The sequence below is a fragment of the Cherax quadricarinatus genome, chromosome 76 (genome assembly GCF_038502225.1).
Source record: "Cherax quadricarinatus isolate ZL_2023a chromosome 76, ASM3850222v1, whole genome shotgun sequence".
NCBI classification, from domain to species: domain Eukaryota; kingdom Metazoa; phylum Arthropoda; class Malacostraca; order Decapoda; family Parastacidae; genus Cherax; species Cherax quadricarinatus.
In genome coordinates this window covers 9,227,059-9,245,205 of record NC_091367.1, presented here as the reverse complement: position 1 = coordinate 9,245,205, position 18,147 = coordinate 9,227,059, and the positions used below count along the sequence as shown (strand labels likewise).

At 38.6% G+C, this 18,147-nt stretch overlaps 1 protein-coding gene and 1 long non-coding RNA gene across 5 annotated transcripts in view; one reads left to right on the top strand and one right to left on the bottom strand.

The window, feature by feature from the left end:
* Window positions 1-4,789, top strand: part of LOC128703568 (homeobox protein PKNOX2) — a 441,650-nt gene extending 436,861 nt beyond the window's left edge. For all 3 annotated transcript variants that reach the window (XM_070101266.1, XM_070101265.1, XM_070101267.1), the window contains exon 8: window positions 1,356-4,789. In XM_070101266.1, coding sequence (XP_069957367.1) covers window positions 1,356-1,540 — 185 coding nt within the window. In that variant the 3' untranslated portion in view covers window positions 1,541-4,789. The remainder of the gene's footprint in view (window positions 1-1,355) is intronic.
* LOC138854967 (uncharacterized) overlaps window positions 1-18,147 on the bottom strand; it is a 77,175-nt gene that overhangs the window by 38,249 nt on the left and 20,779 nt on the right. The window contains exon 3 of one of the 2 annotated variants that reach the window (XR_011394138.1): window positions 7,451-7,632. The exons of the other annotated variant lie outside the window; for it this stretch is intronic. This is a non-coding gene — a long non-coding RNA (uncharacterized lncRNA). The remainder of the gene's footprint in view (window positions 1-7,450; window positions 7,633-18,147) is intronic. 2 annotated transcript variants of the gene reach the window in all.

Below are 18,147 nucleotides of genomic sequence, written 5' to 3'. Positions count from 1 at the left end.
TCATACACCTTTTCCAAATCCATAAATGCCACAAAAACCACTTTAGCCTTATCTAAATACTGTTCACCTATATGTTTCACTGCAAACGCTTGATCTATACACCTCCTACCCTTCCTAAGCCTCCTTTTTCATCTGCTATCCTGCTTTCCATCTTACTCAATTCTTTCAATAATAACTTTACCATACTCTTTACCAGGTATACTCAGCAGACTTATTCCCCTATAATTTTTACTCTCTCTTTTGTCCACTCTGCCTTTATACAAGGAAACTATGCATGCTCTCTGCCAGTCCTTAGGTACCTTACCCTCTTCCATACATTTATCAAATAAAAGCACTAACCTCTCCAAAACTATATCCCCACCTGCTTTTAACATTTCTATCTTTATTCCATCAATCCCAGCTGCCTTACCCCCTTTCATTCTACCCACTGCCCCAAGCACTTCCCCCACACTCACAACTGGTTCTTCCTCACTCCCATAAGATGTTATTCCTCCTTACCCTATACACGAAATCACAGCTTCCCTATCTTCATCAACATTTACCAATTCCTCGAAATATTCCCTCCATCTTCCCAATACTTCTAGCTCCCCTCTGCTATTTTTAACTAACAAATCCATTTGTTACCTAGACTTTCTCAACTTATTAATCTCACTCCAAAACTTTTTCTTATTTTCAACAAAATTTGCTGATAACATCTCACCCACTCTCTCATTTGCTCTTTTTACATTGCTTCACCACTCTCTTAACCTCTCTTTTTCTATGTACTCCTCCCTCCTTGCATCATTTCTACTTTGTAAAAACCTCTCATATGCTAATTTTTTCTCTTACTACTCTCTCTCTGCATCATCATTCCACCAATCGTTCTTCTTCCCTCCCACACTCACTTTCTTATAACCACAAACTTCTGCTGAACACTAACACTATATTCTTAAACTTACCCCATACATCTGCCCCATTGCCTATACATAGTCACACTAGCCCATCTGTCCTCCAACAGTTGTTTATATCGTACCCTAACTGCCTTCTTTAGTTTATAAACCTTCACCTCTCTCTTACTTGCTGCTTCCATTTTCTTTGTATTCCATCTACCTTTTACTGTCACTGTAGCTACAACTAAAAAGTGATCCGATATAAATGTGGCCGCTCTATAAACATGTACATCCTGAAGTCTACCCAACAGTCTTTTATCTACTAATACGTAGTCTAACAAACTACTGTCATTATGCCCTATATCATATCTTGTATACTTAATGGTATCTAAAGATGCTGGGAAATTTTTAATGCTTATTCAAAACAAACATTTAATGAAATATTAAGTTAAAACTATAATGGGGTTAACAATTTGCAATTTCCAGAGGTGACGGCGAGCCCCATATCCACGATGGGCGAAGAAACAGAAGAAATCGAGGATGAGGAAGATGAGGAGAGAAGGAGAGAACAGGAGGAAGAGGGAGAAGAGCAATACAAGGATGAAAAAGACTTTCTGAGGCCAAAGTCAGAAAGCCCACTCTATGAGGAGTTGGATGTAGGAACTTTGTAGTGTATAGTGTCTGAAACATAACTTGAAGGTTCCTCTGTTCTCGGTAAGCCAGGTGTTGGTCAAACTTGCCTTTATATATCTGTGTTAAAGAAAAGCTGACCTTGCTGTTGAACACACTATCTTCATATGTTTCAGTATGATGGTCATACCTACCTTAACAACGACTCTTACATATCTGACAGATTCATTGCGACTTTTAGGTAACAAATTATGCTTGATGATAACATTCTGTAAGGTAAATAAACATCATGTGTAATACTGATAAGTAAAATATGGGTATTTTTAGGGATTTTTCTGTCAAGTTTGCAACTATGATTAAAATATTTATGCACATTAAGATTTGATACCAGTCATCTGTGCTGTAGTTTTTCTTCACATATTTTTGCTAAAAAATCACAATTAATTAGTTGTATACCAAAGACTGTACAAAAATTACATTAACCGACCATTTTGTATATTACCCAAGACAATTGTACCTTCAAATAAAAAAATATTAGTTTGATTTACCTAGGAAATCACATTAATGTACTTTTTGTGTGTGTCAGAAACTGATGTGACTATGTTAGGGTAATAGCTGCCATAATTACTATACATATACAGTGTTAATTTAAATTAGATTCTTTGTCGTTTTGTGTGTGATAAATGCCCTATTGAGGTAGAACCGAAACCCTTATATTGTCTACACATTTACCTTGATACTGTACAAATATTTAGTAAAAAGTAATGAATAAAAAAAAAATAAAGTCAGCATTCATTGCTGCAGGATTTACCAGTATCAGGGAGTCCAAGTTTAGTAGTGATTGGTGATTATGTGGACATTAAAATTGTTCTTTTATGAATAGCTGTCATCCAGGGGCAGTGTTTCTCAATTAGAAATCATCTCATAGGTATTATCTGAGAGTATTTTTGTTCAGTACTGAAAAAAGCAAATTTAAATGTGTTAATGAATTTTAGTAAGTCATGCAGATTATAGGTCAGAATTGAGAATCACTGCATAAAAGCATAAAAATATTTGTATGTTAGGTAATAGTGAACTCTGAGCTTATGATTTACAATGTAACAACGAATCACTCTATTAATAATTATGTCACTTATTTAAAACCAGAAATAATATTGAGGTGATCAGATTTGTCCAGCCTTAGATATCATAATAATTATATAAAGTAACCATGCATTAGATTATAGTAGTAATCCACTGGGGGCCAAGCATGGTCAGCTGTATGACCCATAGACTAACCATCATTATGCACTATGTACTTTAAGAATTCCGACCATGTCAGAGCAGTCTGTAATACCCTAGTGCGACTGTAAGAACCAGGTCTTAGAAATCAATGCTCTTCCTCATCCCTGTACCCTCTTCCTCCTCCTGTGATCTCAAGAGTGCCAATTTGCCATCATGGCTCCCCATCAAGAGCTACAATAGCAGAAACAAACTACAACGAATTACCCGACACTCGAGTGTGTGCCTCAGGAGGTGATTGTGGCATAAGACCAAATAATTGTGTGTGGAACTAGCTAACTGTGATGTATTCCCATGATAAAGGGGTTATGTGAACAATGAAGTGAGAGCAGGATGCTGATACGAGTGTCAAAAATCAGTGTGCAGTTTTGAGCACAAGGGAACCAAAGAATCCTCATTCATCTCACAAGAACCAGATTCTTAGTCTGAGATATTTGTAAAGATATTCTTCTTGTATAAAGGAAGAGATTTTATTTTCAGAAATCATAATGACTTCATTTATGAATTCAGGTATCTGTAACGAAGTATACGATGCTGTGCAACTGATCTTATACACTAGGTATACGACTACACAGTTTAAGTAGGTTATATGTAATGTTAGGGACTAGTATATAATATGATTATTAGTTACAGTATCCCTTCCATTTATAATAAATCCCTTGGTATATATTATCCTTCGTATTTACAAATGAATATTCTTTGGTTCCATGTGTTATTAATTTAAAGAAAAAAGTACTATCCCCAAGAGTATACCTTTGTGGAAGCGTGGTAGTGAGCCCTATCCCATTTTCTATGGTGGAAAAGACCAGATATTTCCATTTTTGTGGTGACGTGACCCTTACCTGAATAATTTGTGACCTAGAAAATATTTAGTGGTGATCCAAATGTTGAAAACTTGAACCTTGTAGTGACCTTGCCTGCCCTTCAATGTACCTGGAGACCGTGCTTGATGAACTGGCCATAATGGTCCTAACTAGCCAGCCATCATGGACACTAACGAGCTTGTTGCGCGCCCGTGTTTATAGCAATGTTTTGAAAGGAAAATGTGTAAAAAAAAAAAGTCCAAAAAGATATTCATGTTACTTCTTCTAAAAGCATTTTATTGGTGACGTATCTGGCTATTTGTGTGCTTTTGCGTGTTTGTTTAGGAATATGTGACGTAACGAGTGATTTGCAGCCATAGTGAGGGGACTTCAAGGCTGATTTATCCAAAGCCTTAAGTTTTCCTTCCGCAAGACTCTGTCACTTTGAATACGACACATATGATAACATGAAAGGTGCATACTTTTAAGCACAATATGATATGCATAATTCTGTGATAATTTTTCATGTGATCTTTTCTCTTTTTCTATTTAATTGCAACGAACAAACGAAAGCAATAATATGCAAACGGGACTGCAAAGTCAAAAATCAAACAATAGCTGCGCCAAGCGTACTTAGTTTAATATGGATTCTTTTGAGAGTTAATGGGGTAACTGGAGGATATTTTAGTTCAAGATGGGAATAGTCTTCTTTTTTTTTTTTTTGTGCATTTGGCTACATCTTAAGCTTTATTCTTCATTTATCAAACAGTAGTAGATAACATAAAATAATGCCTTCCATTAGCAGGACCTGGAACATTTCTTGTGAAAAGAAGCATAAGGTTCATGTTATGGACTTTAAACTTTGCCTTAAGCATACTCACCATTTGTTAATGAGAGGTTATTTTATATTTCTCTTATACAGTACAGTACTTAAATTTTCCCTCCAGTTGCCTCATTCCCATTGTTTCAGCACAACGATGCCAACAAGGATGCTGGTTGAACTTCCCAAGGGTAATTGGCCAGTTTATGAGATTTTCAGCATGGCTTTCTCTGTTGTGATAGAAGGTCCACACTGAGAATCCCATAAACTTGATACTGTAATTACCATATCCTCTACTTTCCTGAGGCCAGTTCACTTGTTACATTCCATATTACTTGCAGTTGTCCTTCTTACCCTCATGAGCATTAAGTAAAGTATCCTGGTTATTTCTGTTTTTTTATTCTGCCTTTGATTATGGTTGTTGCTTACACAGGTGTCCCTGGAATTAGAAGAGGGATCACATGACTGTTTTGGTCCATCCTGGACCACTGTCGAGTCAGAACAATGGTCCAGTAGGAACTGAAACGCCGTGAGTCTCCTCTTTTAAGTGACTTGCTTCAGCCAGGGTATTATGACTATTTTTCAGGTGTACTTGTCTTTATGCAGCACACACATTCTAGGCCATGGCAGCTGAAGCAATCCATTAATGCTTAATTCCAACTTATAAACAAGAACCTTCAATATGTTTTGCAAACTGCATAAGGTAAATATATCTCAATACCAATAAAAATTTATCATCTAACATTAGATTTACATAATGGCAATCCTAATAAGCCAAGAGAAACCTGAATTGTTACAATCAAGAAGTAAAAAAAATATTCTAACTACTACTTAACACAAATTTCTCTACATTGTCATAAACTGGTACCAATATATTATGTATATTCATGGGAGAGCACTTAAGCTGTAAAGCTCATACAGCACCAAAAGGGAGGGAGGGAATCAGGTATGGTAGGCCTCCTCTAATTATTCTGACCAAGAGCCCTGCATAGTACCAAAATACCTCCCTGGAGAGAATGAATACTTAATAAAATTGAGATATAATTATAAACAAAATGGTTGCTTTTCTTCAATAGCTATTTTCTTATACAGTATTAAAAAAACACTAAACCCATATGAATAATGAAGTTTTAACAGTTAATAGACCAATAAAGCAAAGAAATTAACAATATAGAAGTTATACAATTAAGTGATGCAGCAAAGTGTGATTTATTAGTGGTTTAATAGTAACCTTATGCATATTCCATGGTGATAGTCCTCAATATATCCACTGTGGGTGGTAATCATTGTAAATTATCCTATACAACTCATCTTCTTGGTGGTAATTCCCATATCCATCCTACGAGTGATAGTTCTGTTACACCCATCCTGTGGATGTTTGTCCTCTTCATCCCCATTCAGTGCTTAACAGTTCTCCCAAACTATACTGATGATGATAATGATAATCTCTATTTCTACAAGTACAAGGTATACAAGCCTAGCTGACATAAGGACCCCAATGGAAATAAGTCACTGATTTTTTGGGGGGTTATTCTAGGTTCTCTACATGTATGCTGCTTTGTATGATAATCAGTGTAATTGTGTGTACCTGAATAAACTTAGTCATTACACAGAAAGCCACCCTTATACCAATCCTGTGGGTGGTAGCTACCCCATACCTATCCTGCAGGTAAGTTTATTCAGGTATAAACAGTTACATTGATTACCACAGACCTAGAAAGTGTACAGAGAACCTTCACTGCACACACAACTGCGATAAAACACCTCAGTTATTGGGAACGCTTGAAGTTCCTCAACCTGTACTCCCTAGAATGCAGGCAAGAGAGATACATGATTATATACACTTGGAAAACCCTAGAGGGATTAGTACAAAACTTGCACAAGAAAATCACTCCCTTTGAAAGCAAAAGACTTGGCAGACGATGCAACATTCCCCCCCAATGAAAAGCAGGGGCACCACTAGCACAAAAAGAGACAACACAATAAGTGTGAGGGACCTGAGACTGTTCAACTGCCTCCCAGCATACATAATAGACCCCTGGTTGTCTTCAAGAAGGCACTGGACAGGCACCTTAAGTCAGTACCTGACCAACCGGGCTGTGGTTCGTACGTCGGCTTGCATGCGGCGAGCAGTAACAGCCTGGTTGATCAGAGACCGATCCATCATGAGGCATGGTCTCAGACAGGGCTGCGGGGGTGTTGACCCTTGAAACCCTCTCCAGGTAAACCCTAAAGTAAATTTATTTTATTCATTCTTACAGGAATGTAGATGCGCTCTGTATAATGTTCAGTCAGTTGTGGGTCTGACAGCAAAAAAAATAAAAAATTAATCGAGTTAATTTAGTAATACAGATAATTCGTTTCAGTAAGGCTAAGATTTTGTTCGGGTTTTTAACCGGGAGGAGGGTTAGCCACCCAGGATAACCCAAGAAAGTCAGTGCTTCATTGAGGAGTCTGTCTTATTTCCATCGTGGTCCTTCAATCATTTTAACAACCTGTCAGTATTTTATACCATTTTAATATTCATTCGTCCTTCAATCTTGTTCCGCAGGACGAGAGCCACACCAGTCAACTAACACCCAGGTACCTACTTACTCCTAGGTGAACAACGACAGCAGGTGTAAGGAAACTTTCAACGTTTCCACCCGTATCGGGAAATGAACAGCGGATACTCAGTATTTGAGGGGTGGGTAATCAATGAAGCCACAAGAACGTAATGTCTTGGATTGGATTATTTAATACACCTTTGTTATTAACACCTAAGTCTTTACCATATTTTTGATTAGTCAATTATCCTTTCATGCACTGAAGCAACTTTTTCAGAAGCTTAATTAAGCTAGCTCCTATTCTTCGTCAAAAGCAAACTGGGAGGGGATGGTTAGCATCCAACTGTCTGTGGAGTTGCACAAGTTTACTGTTAGGGAGCCAAATACATGTATGACAGTTTATTTAGGTACAGGTACATATAGTTACACAAAGTATCATTATACTTTGTAACATATATGTAAAGTACCTAAGATAACTCCAAAAAAGTCAAAGTGACTCACTTCCACTGGGGTCCTTGTAAAATGAAGCTTATTTTCCACGAGATATTGATGTCACACGAGGAAACTGACGACACACAAGGAGACCCAGACGACACACCCAGTTGGTAAATGAGTTAAGAACTCCACGTCGCCATGCAATTTATAAGTACTACGAAATCATACTTAACGCATGGATTACCTTCCTGAAATAGAAGCTTTATGTAATTTCGTGCATGTGGAAAATATAATAGGAAAATAACATACTTAGGGTACTGACACCTCCAAAACAGCCAAATATTTTAAAATTTATTCGTCAAAAATAGTGAGGTTTTTGACACTTTACATTGTATTTACCATTGTTTGTTGACCTAGATATGTATGTTTTGTACCCGTGGCCTGGTGGCTAAAGCTCTCGCTTCACACGGCGAGTGTCTGGGTTCGATACCGGGTGTCTGTTTCCCCATCAGTAAAATGTGTACCCGAGTGTTAATCGACTGGTGTGGGTCGCACCCTGGGACAAAATTTACCTAATTTACCCGACATGCTCTGCAGAACAAGCGGCTTTCTACGTAGTAGTATGTCATTGATGTCAGCTAGGTCTGTACACCTTGTACATGTACTTTTAGAAATACAGGTATTATTAATTCGTGATGAATATGGGGAATACATTTTTGCTAATTTTACTGTAAAAAACCTTAAGACACCTATAACAATCGGTGCCATTTACCGGATACCTCACACAAACATCCCAAATTTCAGTGAGAAATTAAAGTCACTAATAACAAACAGACAAATGAATAAGCACCACCTTCTCTTAGCTGGAGACTTCAACATCAACCTTGGCTTACTAGATGATCAGCCTGTAACTGATTTCATCAACAATATGAACAACACACTTCTCATACCAACAATAACTAAACCAACCAGGCTCATTGAGACAAGTGCAACCATTATAGACCACATATGGACCAATATACTAGCCCCCCTTAAATCAGGGATAATCACAGATAGCACTACAGACCACTACCCTACCTTCCTCCTGACAAACATTAGTAAACCACCACTTGAATACAACAAAGTCTCATTTAGACTCAATGATGAGGCCTCAATAAGGAAGTTCACAGCTGACCTAGAGACTGTTGACTGGCCTACAGAATTCTCCAAGGCCAATGGTATTGATGACTGGACAGACATTTTTCTTAACAAATTACTTAGACTATACAACAAATATTGTCCTATAAAAATGAAACAGATCACAAACAAACGGCTTGGTTGCCCATGGCTAACCAGCACCATTCTGAAATCCATTGGCAAGAAACACCAATATGAAAAGCAATATAGACAGGGCTTAATATACAAAGATATTCTTAAACACCATTCATCAGTTCTCACCAAAGTAATAAAGAAAGCCAAACAACTATACTACTCCAGTAGATTCACAGACACTAGAGGAAATATAAAAAAGACCTGGAAAACACTCTCAGATTCTAGGGACCCACAAACTGAAAAAAACCAAGAATATTGTCCTAACTAAACCTAATGAAACACCACTACATCCCACTGACACAGCTAACAAGATAAACGACTTCTTCTCAACCATAGGATCTAATCTCGCCAATAAAATCCCACATACCAATGCCCATGCCGGGGACTACCTAGATGGGAATTTCACAAATTCCTTCTATCTTGCACCAACTGAGCCCTCGGAAGTCACCGAGATTATAAAGTCACTTAAAAATAACTCGGGGAATCTGTCTCATGTCCCACCATTACTGTACAAGCGAGCGGCCCATATCCTTTCGCATGCTATTTCATTACTTTTTAACAAGTCACTAGAAACTAGCACCTTCCCAAAACTACTCAAGATGGCAAGGGTTACACCAATACATAAAGGTGGTGACCCTACAGACTTAAACAACTATAGGCCAATATCAAACTTACCATTGCTATCCAAAATCTTTGAGAAACTCGTGCACAGGAGACTATATTCATTTATAACAACACAAAACATACTCAACCCCTGCCAATTTGGATTCAGGAAAAATAAAAGCACTAATGATGCAATCATAAAAATGCTAGATCTGCTTTACACAGCATTGGAAAATAAGGAATATCCACTAGGAATTTTTATTGACCTAAGAAAAGCTTTTGACACAGTAGACCACGACATCCTACTCCACAAACTTGACCCTTACGGTATAAGAGGCCATGCGCTTGCTTATTTCAAATCTTACCTTACTAATAGGTATCAGTGTGTCACCATTAAAGGCACAGCATCAACAACACGGCCACTTGGTACTGGAGTTCCGCAGGGAAGTGTCCTTGGTCCCCTGCTCTTCCTCATATACATCAATGATCTTCCAAACGTATCCCAACACCTGAAACCCATTCTCTTTGCTGACGACACCAATAACTCACTACAGTTGTGACCGGGTGTGGAAGTGTGAATTGCTCATTACTCTAAAATTTGTTCATGATTGCAGCCATGTATAAACGTAAGTAACCATTCTTACAGTATTCATTACCTTTGTAACTTGTGAGTTCATTACCTTGTACCTAGTTCAGCCATCAAAACTTTGGAGCCCGGTCCCTGGACCCATTGTGTACCTCTGTAATCTGTAAATACCTTTGTAACTTGTCATGATTGTGACTAGACCTACCTGGAGTTCATTACCTTTGTAAATTGTGAGTTCATTACCTTTGTAAATTGTGAATTCATTACCTCTGTAACTTGCTCAGCTATCAAAACTTTGAGGCCCAGTCCCTGGACCAATTATGTACCTCTGTAATCTTTTGACTACCGCCCACAGGATGGGTATGGGGTGCATAATAAACATATTAAACTAACTGACGACACGACTTATGTCATCTCTCACCCTAATCTTGCCACCCTCAACACCATTGTTAACGAGGAGCTGATCAAAATATCGACTTGGAAGACAGCCAATAAACTTACGCTTAACACTGACAAAACCTACTATATTATGTTTGGTAGCAGAGCAGGAGATGCACAAATTAACATTAAGATCGACAACACTCTAATTACCAGACATAATGAGGGCAAATTCCTAGGCCTATACCTTGACAACAACCTGAATTTCAGCACCCATATCCAACACATAACCAAAAAAGTATCCAAAACGGTTGGGATCCTCTCCAAGATACGATACTACGTGCCGCAAAATGCCCTTCTCACACTATACCACTCACTTATTTATCCATACCTCACCTATGCTATTTGTGCCTGGGGATCAACTGCAACAACACACCTAAAGCCAATAATAACCCAACAAAAAGCTGCAGAAAGAATAATCACTAAATCCCATCCCTGGCAACACCCCCCCCCCACTCTTCATAGATCTAAACTTACTCCCTGTTCAGTACATCCACACTTACTACTGTGCAATCTACATCTACAGGACCTTAAACTCCAATATCAACCTTGACCTAAAACGCTTTCTTGATAGTTGTGACAGAACCCACAGGCATAACACCAGACACAAACATCTCTACGACATTCCCCGTATCCGACTAAACCTTTACAAAAATTCAATGTATGTCAAAGGCCCTAAAATCTGGAACACCCTACCTGAGAACTCTAGAACTGCAGACACATTCATCACCTTCAAAACTACCATTAGAAAACATCTTATCTCCCTGATACACCCCATCAACTAACTACACGAATACCACCCATTTGACCATAAACAGAAATATTAATCTCAATCTTAAAATAATGAATCCTATGATACTCCAATACTGAAACTATGTACTGTGCCAAAACAAAAACATTCACATTGCTAAACTCACAAACTAGTATTTAGTCACTTAACCATAATACCAACTTGCCTCATAGTTTGTAATATTTTAAAATAAAGAATTAAACTAAGTCTGCCCGAAATGCCTAGCCATGCTAGGCGTTCTAGTGGTACACTCTGTAATCATTATTTAACTACATGTAAACCACACAATAACCAAATTCTGTAAATTCAACATTGTAATCCTTATAGAGAATAAACTTTGAATTTGAATTCAGACCCGGGTGGGGGAAGACGCTAATGTTTGACGCAGTCTTCCGTCTATTCTTTTAAAAGAAAATGAACATGGCTTTCTTTTTAAAGAAAACGAGTAACTAATACACCACCATTCACTATTATATTTATAATTCACACATTTAGTAAGTAAGTTTATTCAGGTATACACAAATACAGTTACATAGAATTATCATACATAGCAGCATGTGTGTAGAGAACCTAGGATAACCCAAAAAAGTCAGACAGTGACTTATTTCCATCGGGGTCTTTATTTCTACAAGTACATGTACAAGGTATACAGGCCTAGCTGACATCAATGACATACTACCATATAGTTAGTTTAATATGTTTATTATGCACCCCATACCCATCCTGTGGGCGGTAGTCAAAAGATTACAGAGGTACATAATTGGTCCAGGGACTGGGCCTCAAAGTTTTGATAGCTGAGCAAGTTACAGAGGTAATGAATTCACAATTTACAAAGGTAATGAACTCACAATTTACAAAGGTAATGAACTCCAGGTAGGTCTAGTCACAATCATGACAAGTTACAAAGGTATTTACAGATTACAGAGGTACACAATGGGTCCAGGGACCGGGCTCCAAAGTTTTGATGGCTGAACTAGGTACAAGGTAATGAACTCACAAGTTACAAAGGTAATGAACTCACAAGTTACAAAGGTAATGAATATTGTAAGAATGGTTACTTACGTTTATACATGGCTGCAATCATGAACATATAGAAAGCCGATTGTTACACAGAGCATTTCGGGCAAATTTGGTCAGTTTTGTCCCAGGATGCGACCCACACCAGTCAACAAACACCCAGGTACCCATTTTATACTGATGAGTGAACATGGACAGCAGGTGTCTTATGGAAACACGTTATCCAGCCGTACCGGTAGGGCCGGATTTAGACCTTGCGGGGCCTGGGCCACTTTAGGTTTGGGGGGCCCTCAACATGGGAATTAAATTAATTGCAAATAAGAAATGAACCAAAATGAATGATAAACGGCAGTTTTCGAAAAAAAAATAGGTTTCGAAGACGTCTAATTTTATTTTTCTTAATTTTATTGACTAAGAATAACTGATTATAATTTTCGGTTTGTAAAATATTCCATCTACACTATACATTAGTATTATTATTATAATCAAAAAGAAGCGCTAAGCCACAAGGACTATACAGCGCTGCAGGGCAGGAAGGAAGCGAGGGCATCAGGTGGCAAAAGGGAGATGGATGAGTAATAGGTTACGGATAACAGCAGGGTAGTGGATGGTGAAAGGGTAAAGGGCTGAGGGGAGTGCGAAAAGTATCATCAGAGTTTGTGGAGTAAATCAGTCGTTGTCAAGAAGTCAATGAGAGAGTCAGGATTAAAGGAGGGTCCATCAGCAAGAAGGGAAGGTAAAGAGAGAGTAGTAGAACGAAGACGACGTTGGGGGTAAATTCTGCGTGCTCGTTGATAGAGAGGGCAGTCTAACAGAATGTGGCTAATCGATACTGGAACTTGACACTGCTCACAGAGAGGAACAGGGTGCCTCTCCATGAGATACCCATGAGTAAGACGAGTGTGGCCAATGCGAAGGCGGGAGAGAGTGGTCTCCCAACCTCGGCACTGATGACAAGACGGCGGCCAGTAACCTATGTTCGGTTTAATAGAATGAAGTTTGTTACCAAGCAGAGTTGACCAACGTTGTTGCCAACGGGTGCGAAGGTGGGTAGCTATTGCAGCAAAATAGTCCAGAAATGGAACACCTCTATAGGAAATTGGTAGGTCATGTACTGCTGACCGCGCAGCAGTGTCTGCCTATTCATTGCCCTGTACGTCGACATGACCAGGGACCCAACAAAAAACAATATCTTTATGTTTGGTAGAGATACGGCGTAGCCAAAGTTGGATACGGAGAACTAGGGGGTGAGATGTATCAAATTTTCGTATAGCCTGTAGAGCACTAAGGGAGTCTGAGACTACCACAAATGATGACACAGGCATAGATGCGATACGAATAAGTGCTGCAAGAATGGCATACAATTCAGCAGTAAAAATGCTAGCCGAAGATAGTAAATGCCCCCGCACGACACTGTCCGGAAACACTGCTGCGAATCCGACGCCGTCTGAAGACTTAGAGCCATCTGTGTACACAGCGATGGCATGAGAATGAGAGTGGAAGTGATCAAGAAAAAGAGCGGGAAGCCACCGTAGGCAGTTGGGCTTTCGAGCAAGGGAGTGAGAAAGAACAGACCCAAACAGCTGGAACTTCCCAGGGGGGTAGGGAAAAGTGAGATGCTACATGAACATATAAAGGTGGTAACTGAAGGGAAGACAAGAGCGAATGTAGGCGAAGAGAAAAGGGACGGAGCAAACAGGGGCGGCGAACAAATAAAGAATGTCTACTAATATCAGTGACCATTCTATAAATGGAAGGATTGTGGAGATCGTGAGAGCGTACATAGTAGCGAAGACAATGGGCATCACGGCGATCAGACAAGGATGGAACATTCGCTTCTGTATAGAGGCTCTCAACAGGGGAAGAGCGAAAAGCACCAAGGCATAAACGTAATAATTACCAATATGTATCTATCTATATCTTTGGTGTCACACTTTCGGGTTCTATCTGTAAATAAATACACATCGGTAATTATTATACAGTGTAGACGGAATATATTACAAACTGAAAATTATAGTTATTCTTAGTCAATAAAACTGAGAAAAATAAAAATCAGACTTCTTCGAAACCTAACATTTTTTTTCAAAAACTGCTGTTCATCATTCGTATCAGTTCATTTCTTATTTGTCATTCAATTTAACTTCCATGCTGAGGGCCGCCCCCAAGGTTTAAATCCGGCCCTGATCAAAACTAAGCACTAAACCCACAAAAGATGTCAAATACGTAAGCCCAACATCAAGGAGACGGTTTTCAAAACGAGTCCATGGACATTGTTCATTACAATTACGAATATGTGGCAAATAAGCGTCTTTGGGCTAGTGTCCAGGGCGTTTCAAATATCAAGGTTCAAGCCACGTTAACATACACTAACTTTATTTTATGTCTTTGCAAACAGTACATTGAGATTTTATATTTACAATAGTGGGTTGCAATGCAAAGAGACTATTTTTTTATTGAAAAACGCAATACACAATTATACATGTAGACAATGTAAGCAATGAAACGTATCCATTATATATAACAAAAGAAAACTCCACATTCCCTACCTTAGCACTAAACTTATACATAAGAAAACATACGTTCAACTAAAAAAGTTTGATACCCCCCCCAAAAAAAAAAACCCATTACACATAACATACATTTAACTAAACTAAAGACAGCCCATAGCTTCAAATACAGGTGGGTTTATTACATCCAAAATTGCAGCCATAAACACAATATGCAATATAACCCAAAGAATGTTACAGGTATTTACATTATACATAAAACTGTATTTACGAAGACATTCTCAATTATCCAAAAATTCTTTACACACTTATTATTGTTGTATATTAAACTTCATATCAAATACATAATACATAACACCTCAATAAATTACGAAACCCACACTATTTGCAGATGACACTACATACGTCTTCTCTCACCCGAGCCCAGTCACACTAGCCAATACTGTAAATACCGAATTACAGAAAATATCTACCTGGATGAGGACTAACAAACTTACACTAAACATTGACAAAACCTACTTCATTCAGTTTGGTAACAGAGCTACAGATGTCCCTCTTAACATAATGATAAACGGATCACCTATCACAAAGCTAACAGAGGGAAAATTCTTAGGAATCCACCTTGATAATAGACTCAAATTTCATACACATATACAACAAATTTCTAAGAAAATTTCCAAGACTGTAGGCATACTATCGAAGATACGGTACTATGTTCCACAGTCAGCCCTCCTGGCCCTATATCACTCTCTTATTTACCCCTATCTCACCTATGGAATTTGTGCATGGGGCTCAACAACAGTTAACCATCTCAGACCACTAATTACCCAACAAAAGGCTGCAGTTAGAATGATAACAAATTCTCACTACAGGCAGCACACTCCACCAATATTCAATACACTAAACCTACTCACCATACAAAACATCCATACTTATTACTGCACCTATTACATACATAGAACACTTAACTCTGATATTAACCCTCCCCTCAAACATCTCCTTGCCAACCTCAACAGAACACATGACCATAACACAAGACACAGATCACTCTTTGATGTTCCTCGTGTTCATCTCACAATATGCAAAAACTCAATGCACATAAAAGGCCCTAAAATCTGGAATTCATTACCTGTAAATATAAAAGAAACACTACCTGTTTATAAGTTCAAGTCTCTACTCAAAGATCACTTACTCACCCAAAACCAAATAAATACTGAATAACTGAACCTTATAAATTGTATATCTTAAATGTTTCTCACAATTATATCACATAAATGTTAAACCTAAAACCCAATCTAACTTTATTATTTTTTAAATACACTACCTAACAGAATCCTTCATATGACCTGTCTTTGTAATACTCACTTGTGCTTTATAGTAATCTGTTTACATTAATGTTTTATCACTGACTTCATCATTGCTTAGTTAATCTTAAGTTAATTTTAAGCCAGCCCGTAATGCTATGCATAGTATAAGTGGCTTTGGCATACTGCTCTTATCTGTATTTTTTTGTACCTCTGTATGTGTGCACAAATTTATAATAAATAAATAAATAAATAAATAAATAAATAAAAAATAAATAAATAAATAAACAAATAAAGGTTAGAAAATAACAATCTCTACACCTCACCACAGAAAAACTAAACACAGTATAATATAACAAATGATTCGTTCCACTCACTCCCATACACTACATTCATCCCACAAGCGAACAAACACTACATTCATCCCACAAGCGAACAAACACTACATTCATCCCACAAGCGAACAAATACTACATTCATCCCACAAGCGAACAAACACTACATCATCCTACAAGCGAACAAACACTACATTCATCCCACAAGCGAACAAACACTACATTCATCCCACAAGCGAACAAACACTACATTCATCCCACAAGCGAACAAACACTACATCATCCTACAAGCGAACAAACACTACATTCATCCCACAAGCGAACAAACACTACATCCTACACCTTCCTATGGTGTAGAAATATACCTAGTTGGATGAATTTTATTGTGGCTAGCTGGTCTAGTGGCTAACGCGACGGGCTGGAGTTTTGAGACTCTATGACCGCGGGTTCAATCCCGGCCGGGGGTATGGTTTTTAAACACTACATCCCACAAGCGAACAAACACATCATCCCACAAGCGCACAAACACTACATTCATCCCACAAGTGAACACTACATCATCCTACAAGCGAACAAACACTACATCATCCTACAAGCGAACAAACACTACATTCATCCCACAAGCGAACAAACACTACATCCTACACCTTCCTATGGTGTAGAAATATACCTAGTTGGATGAATTTTATTGTGGCTAGCTGGTCTAGTGGCTAACGCGACGGGCTGGAGTTTTGAGACTATGACCGCGGGTTCAATCCCGGCCGGGGGTATGGTTTTTAAACACTACATCCCACAAGCGAACAAACACATCATCCCACAAGCGAACAAACACTACATTCATCCCACAAGCCAACAAACACTACATCATCCTACAAGCGAACAAACACTACATCATCCTACAAGCGAACAAACAGTACATCATCCTACAAGCGAACAAACACTACATCATCCTACAAGCGAACAAACACTACATCATCCTACAAGCGAACAAACACTACATCCTACAAGCGAACACTACATCATCCTACAAGCGAACACTACATCCTACAAGCGAACAAACACTACATCATCCTACAAGCGAACAAACACTACATCATCCTACAAGCGAACAAACACTACATCATCCCACAAGCGAACAAACACTACATTCATCCCACAAGCGAACAAACACTACATCATCCCACAAGCGAACAAACACTACATCATCCCACAAGCGAACAAACACTACATCCTACAAGCGAACAAACACTACATTCATCCCACAAGCGAACAAACACTACATCATCCTACAAGCGAAAAAACACTACATCATCCCACAAGCGAACAAACACTACATTCATCCCACAAGCGAACAAACACTACATCATCCCACAAGCGAACAAACACTACATCATCCTACAAGCGAACAAACACTACATCATCCCACAAGCGAACAAACACTACATCATCCCACAAGCGAACAAACACTACATCATCCTACAAGCGAACAAACACTACATTCATCCCACAAGCGAACAAACACTACATCATCCTACAAGCGAACAAACACTACATCATCCCACAAGCGAATAAACACTACATCATCCTACAAGCGAACAAACACTACATCCCATAAGTGAACAAACACTACATCATCCCACAAGTGAACAAACACTACATCCCACAAGCGAACAAACACTACATCATCCCACAAGCGAACAAACACTACATCATCCCACAAGTGAACAAACACTACATTCATCCCACAAGCAAACACTACATTCATCCCACAAGCGAACAAACACTACATCATCCTACAAGCGAACACTACATCATCCTACAAGCGAACACACACTACATCATCCCACAAGCGAACAAACACTACATCATCCC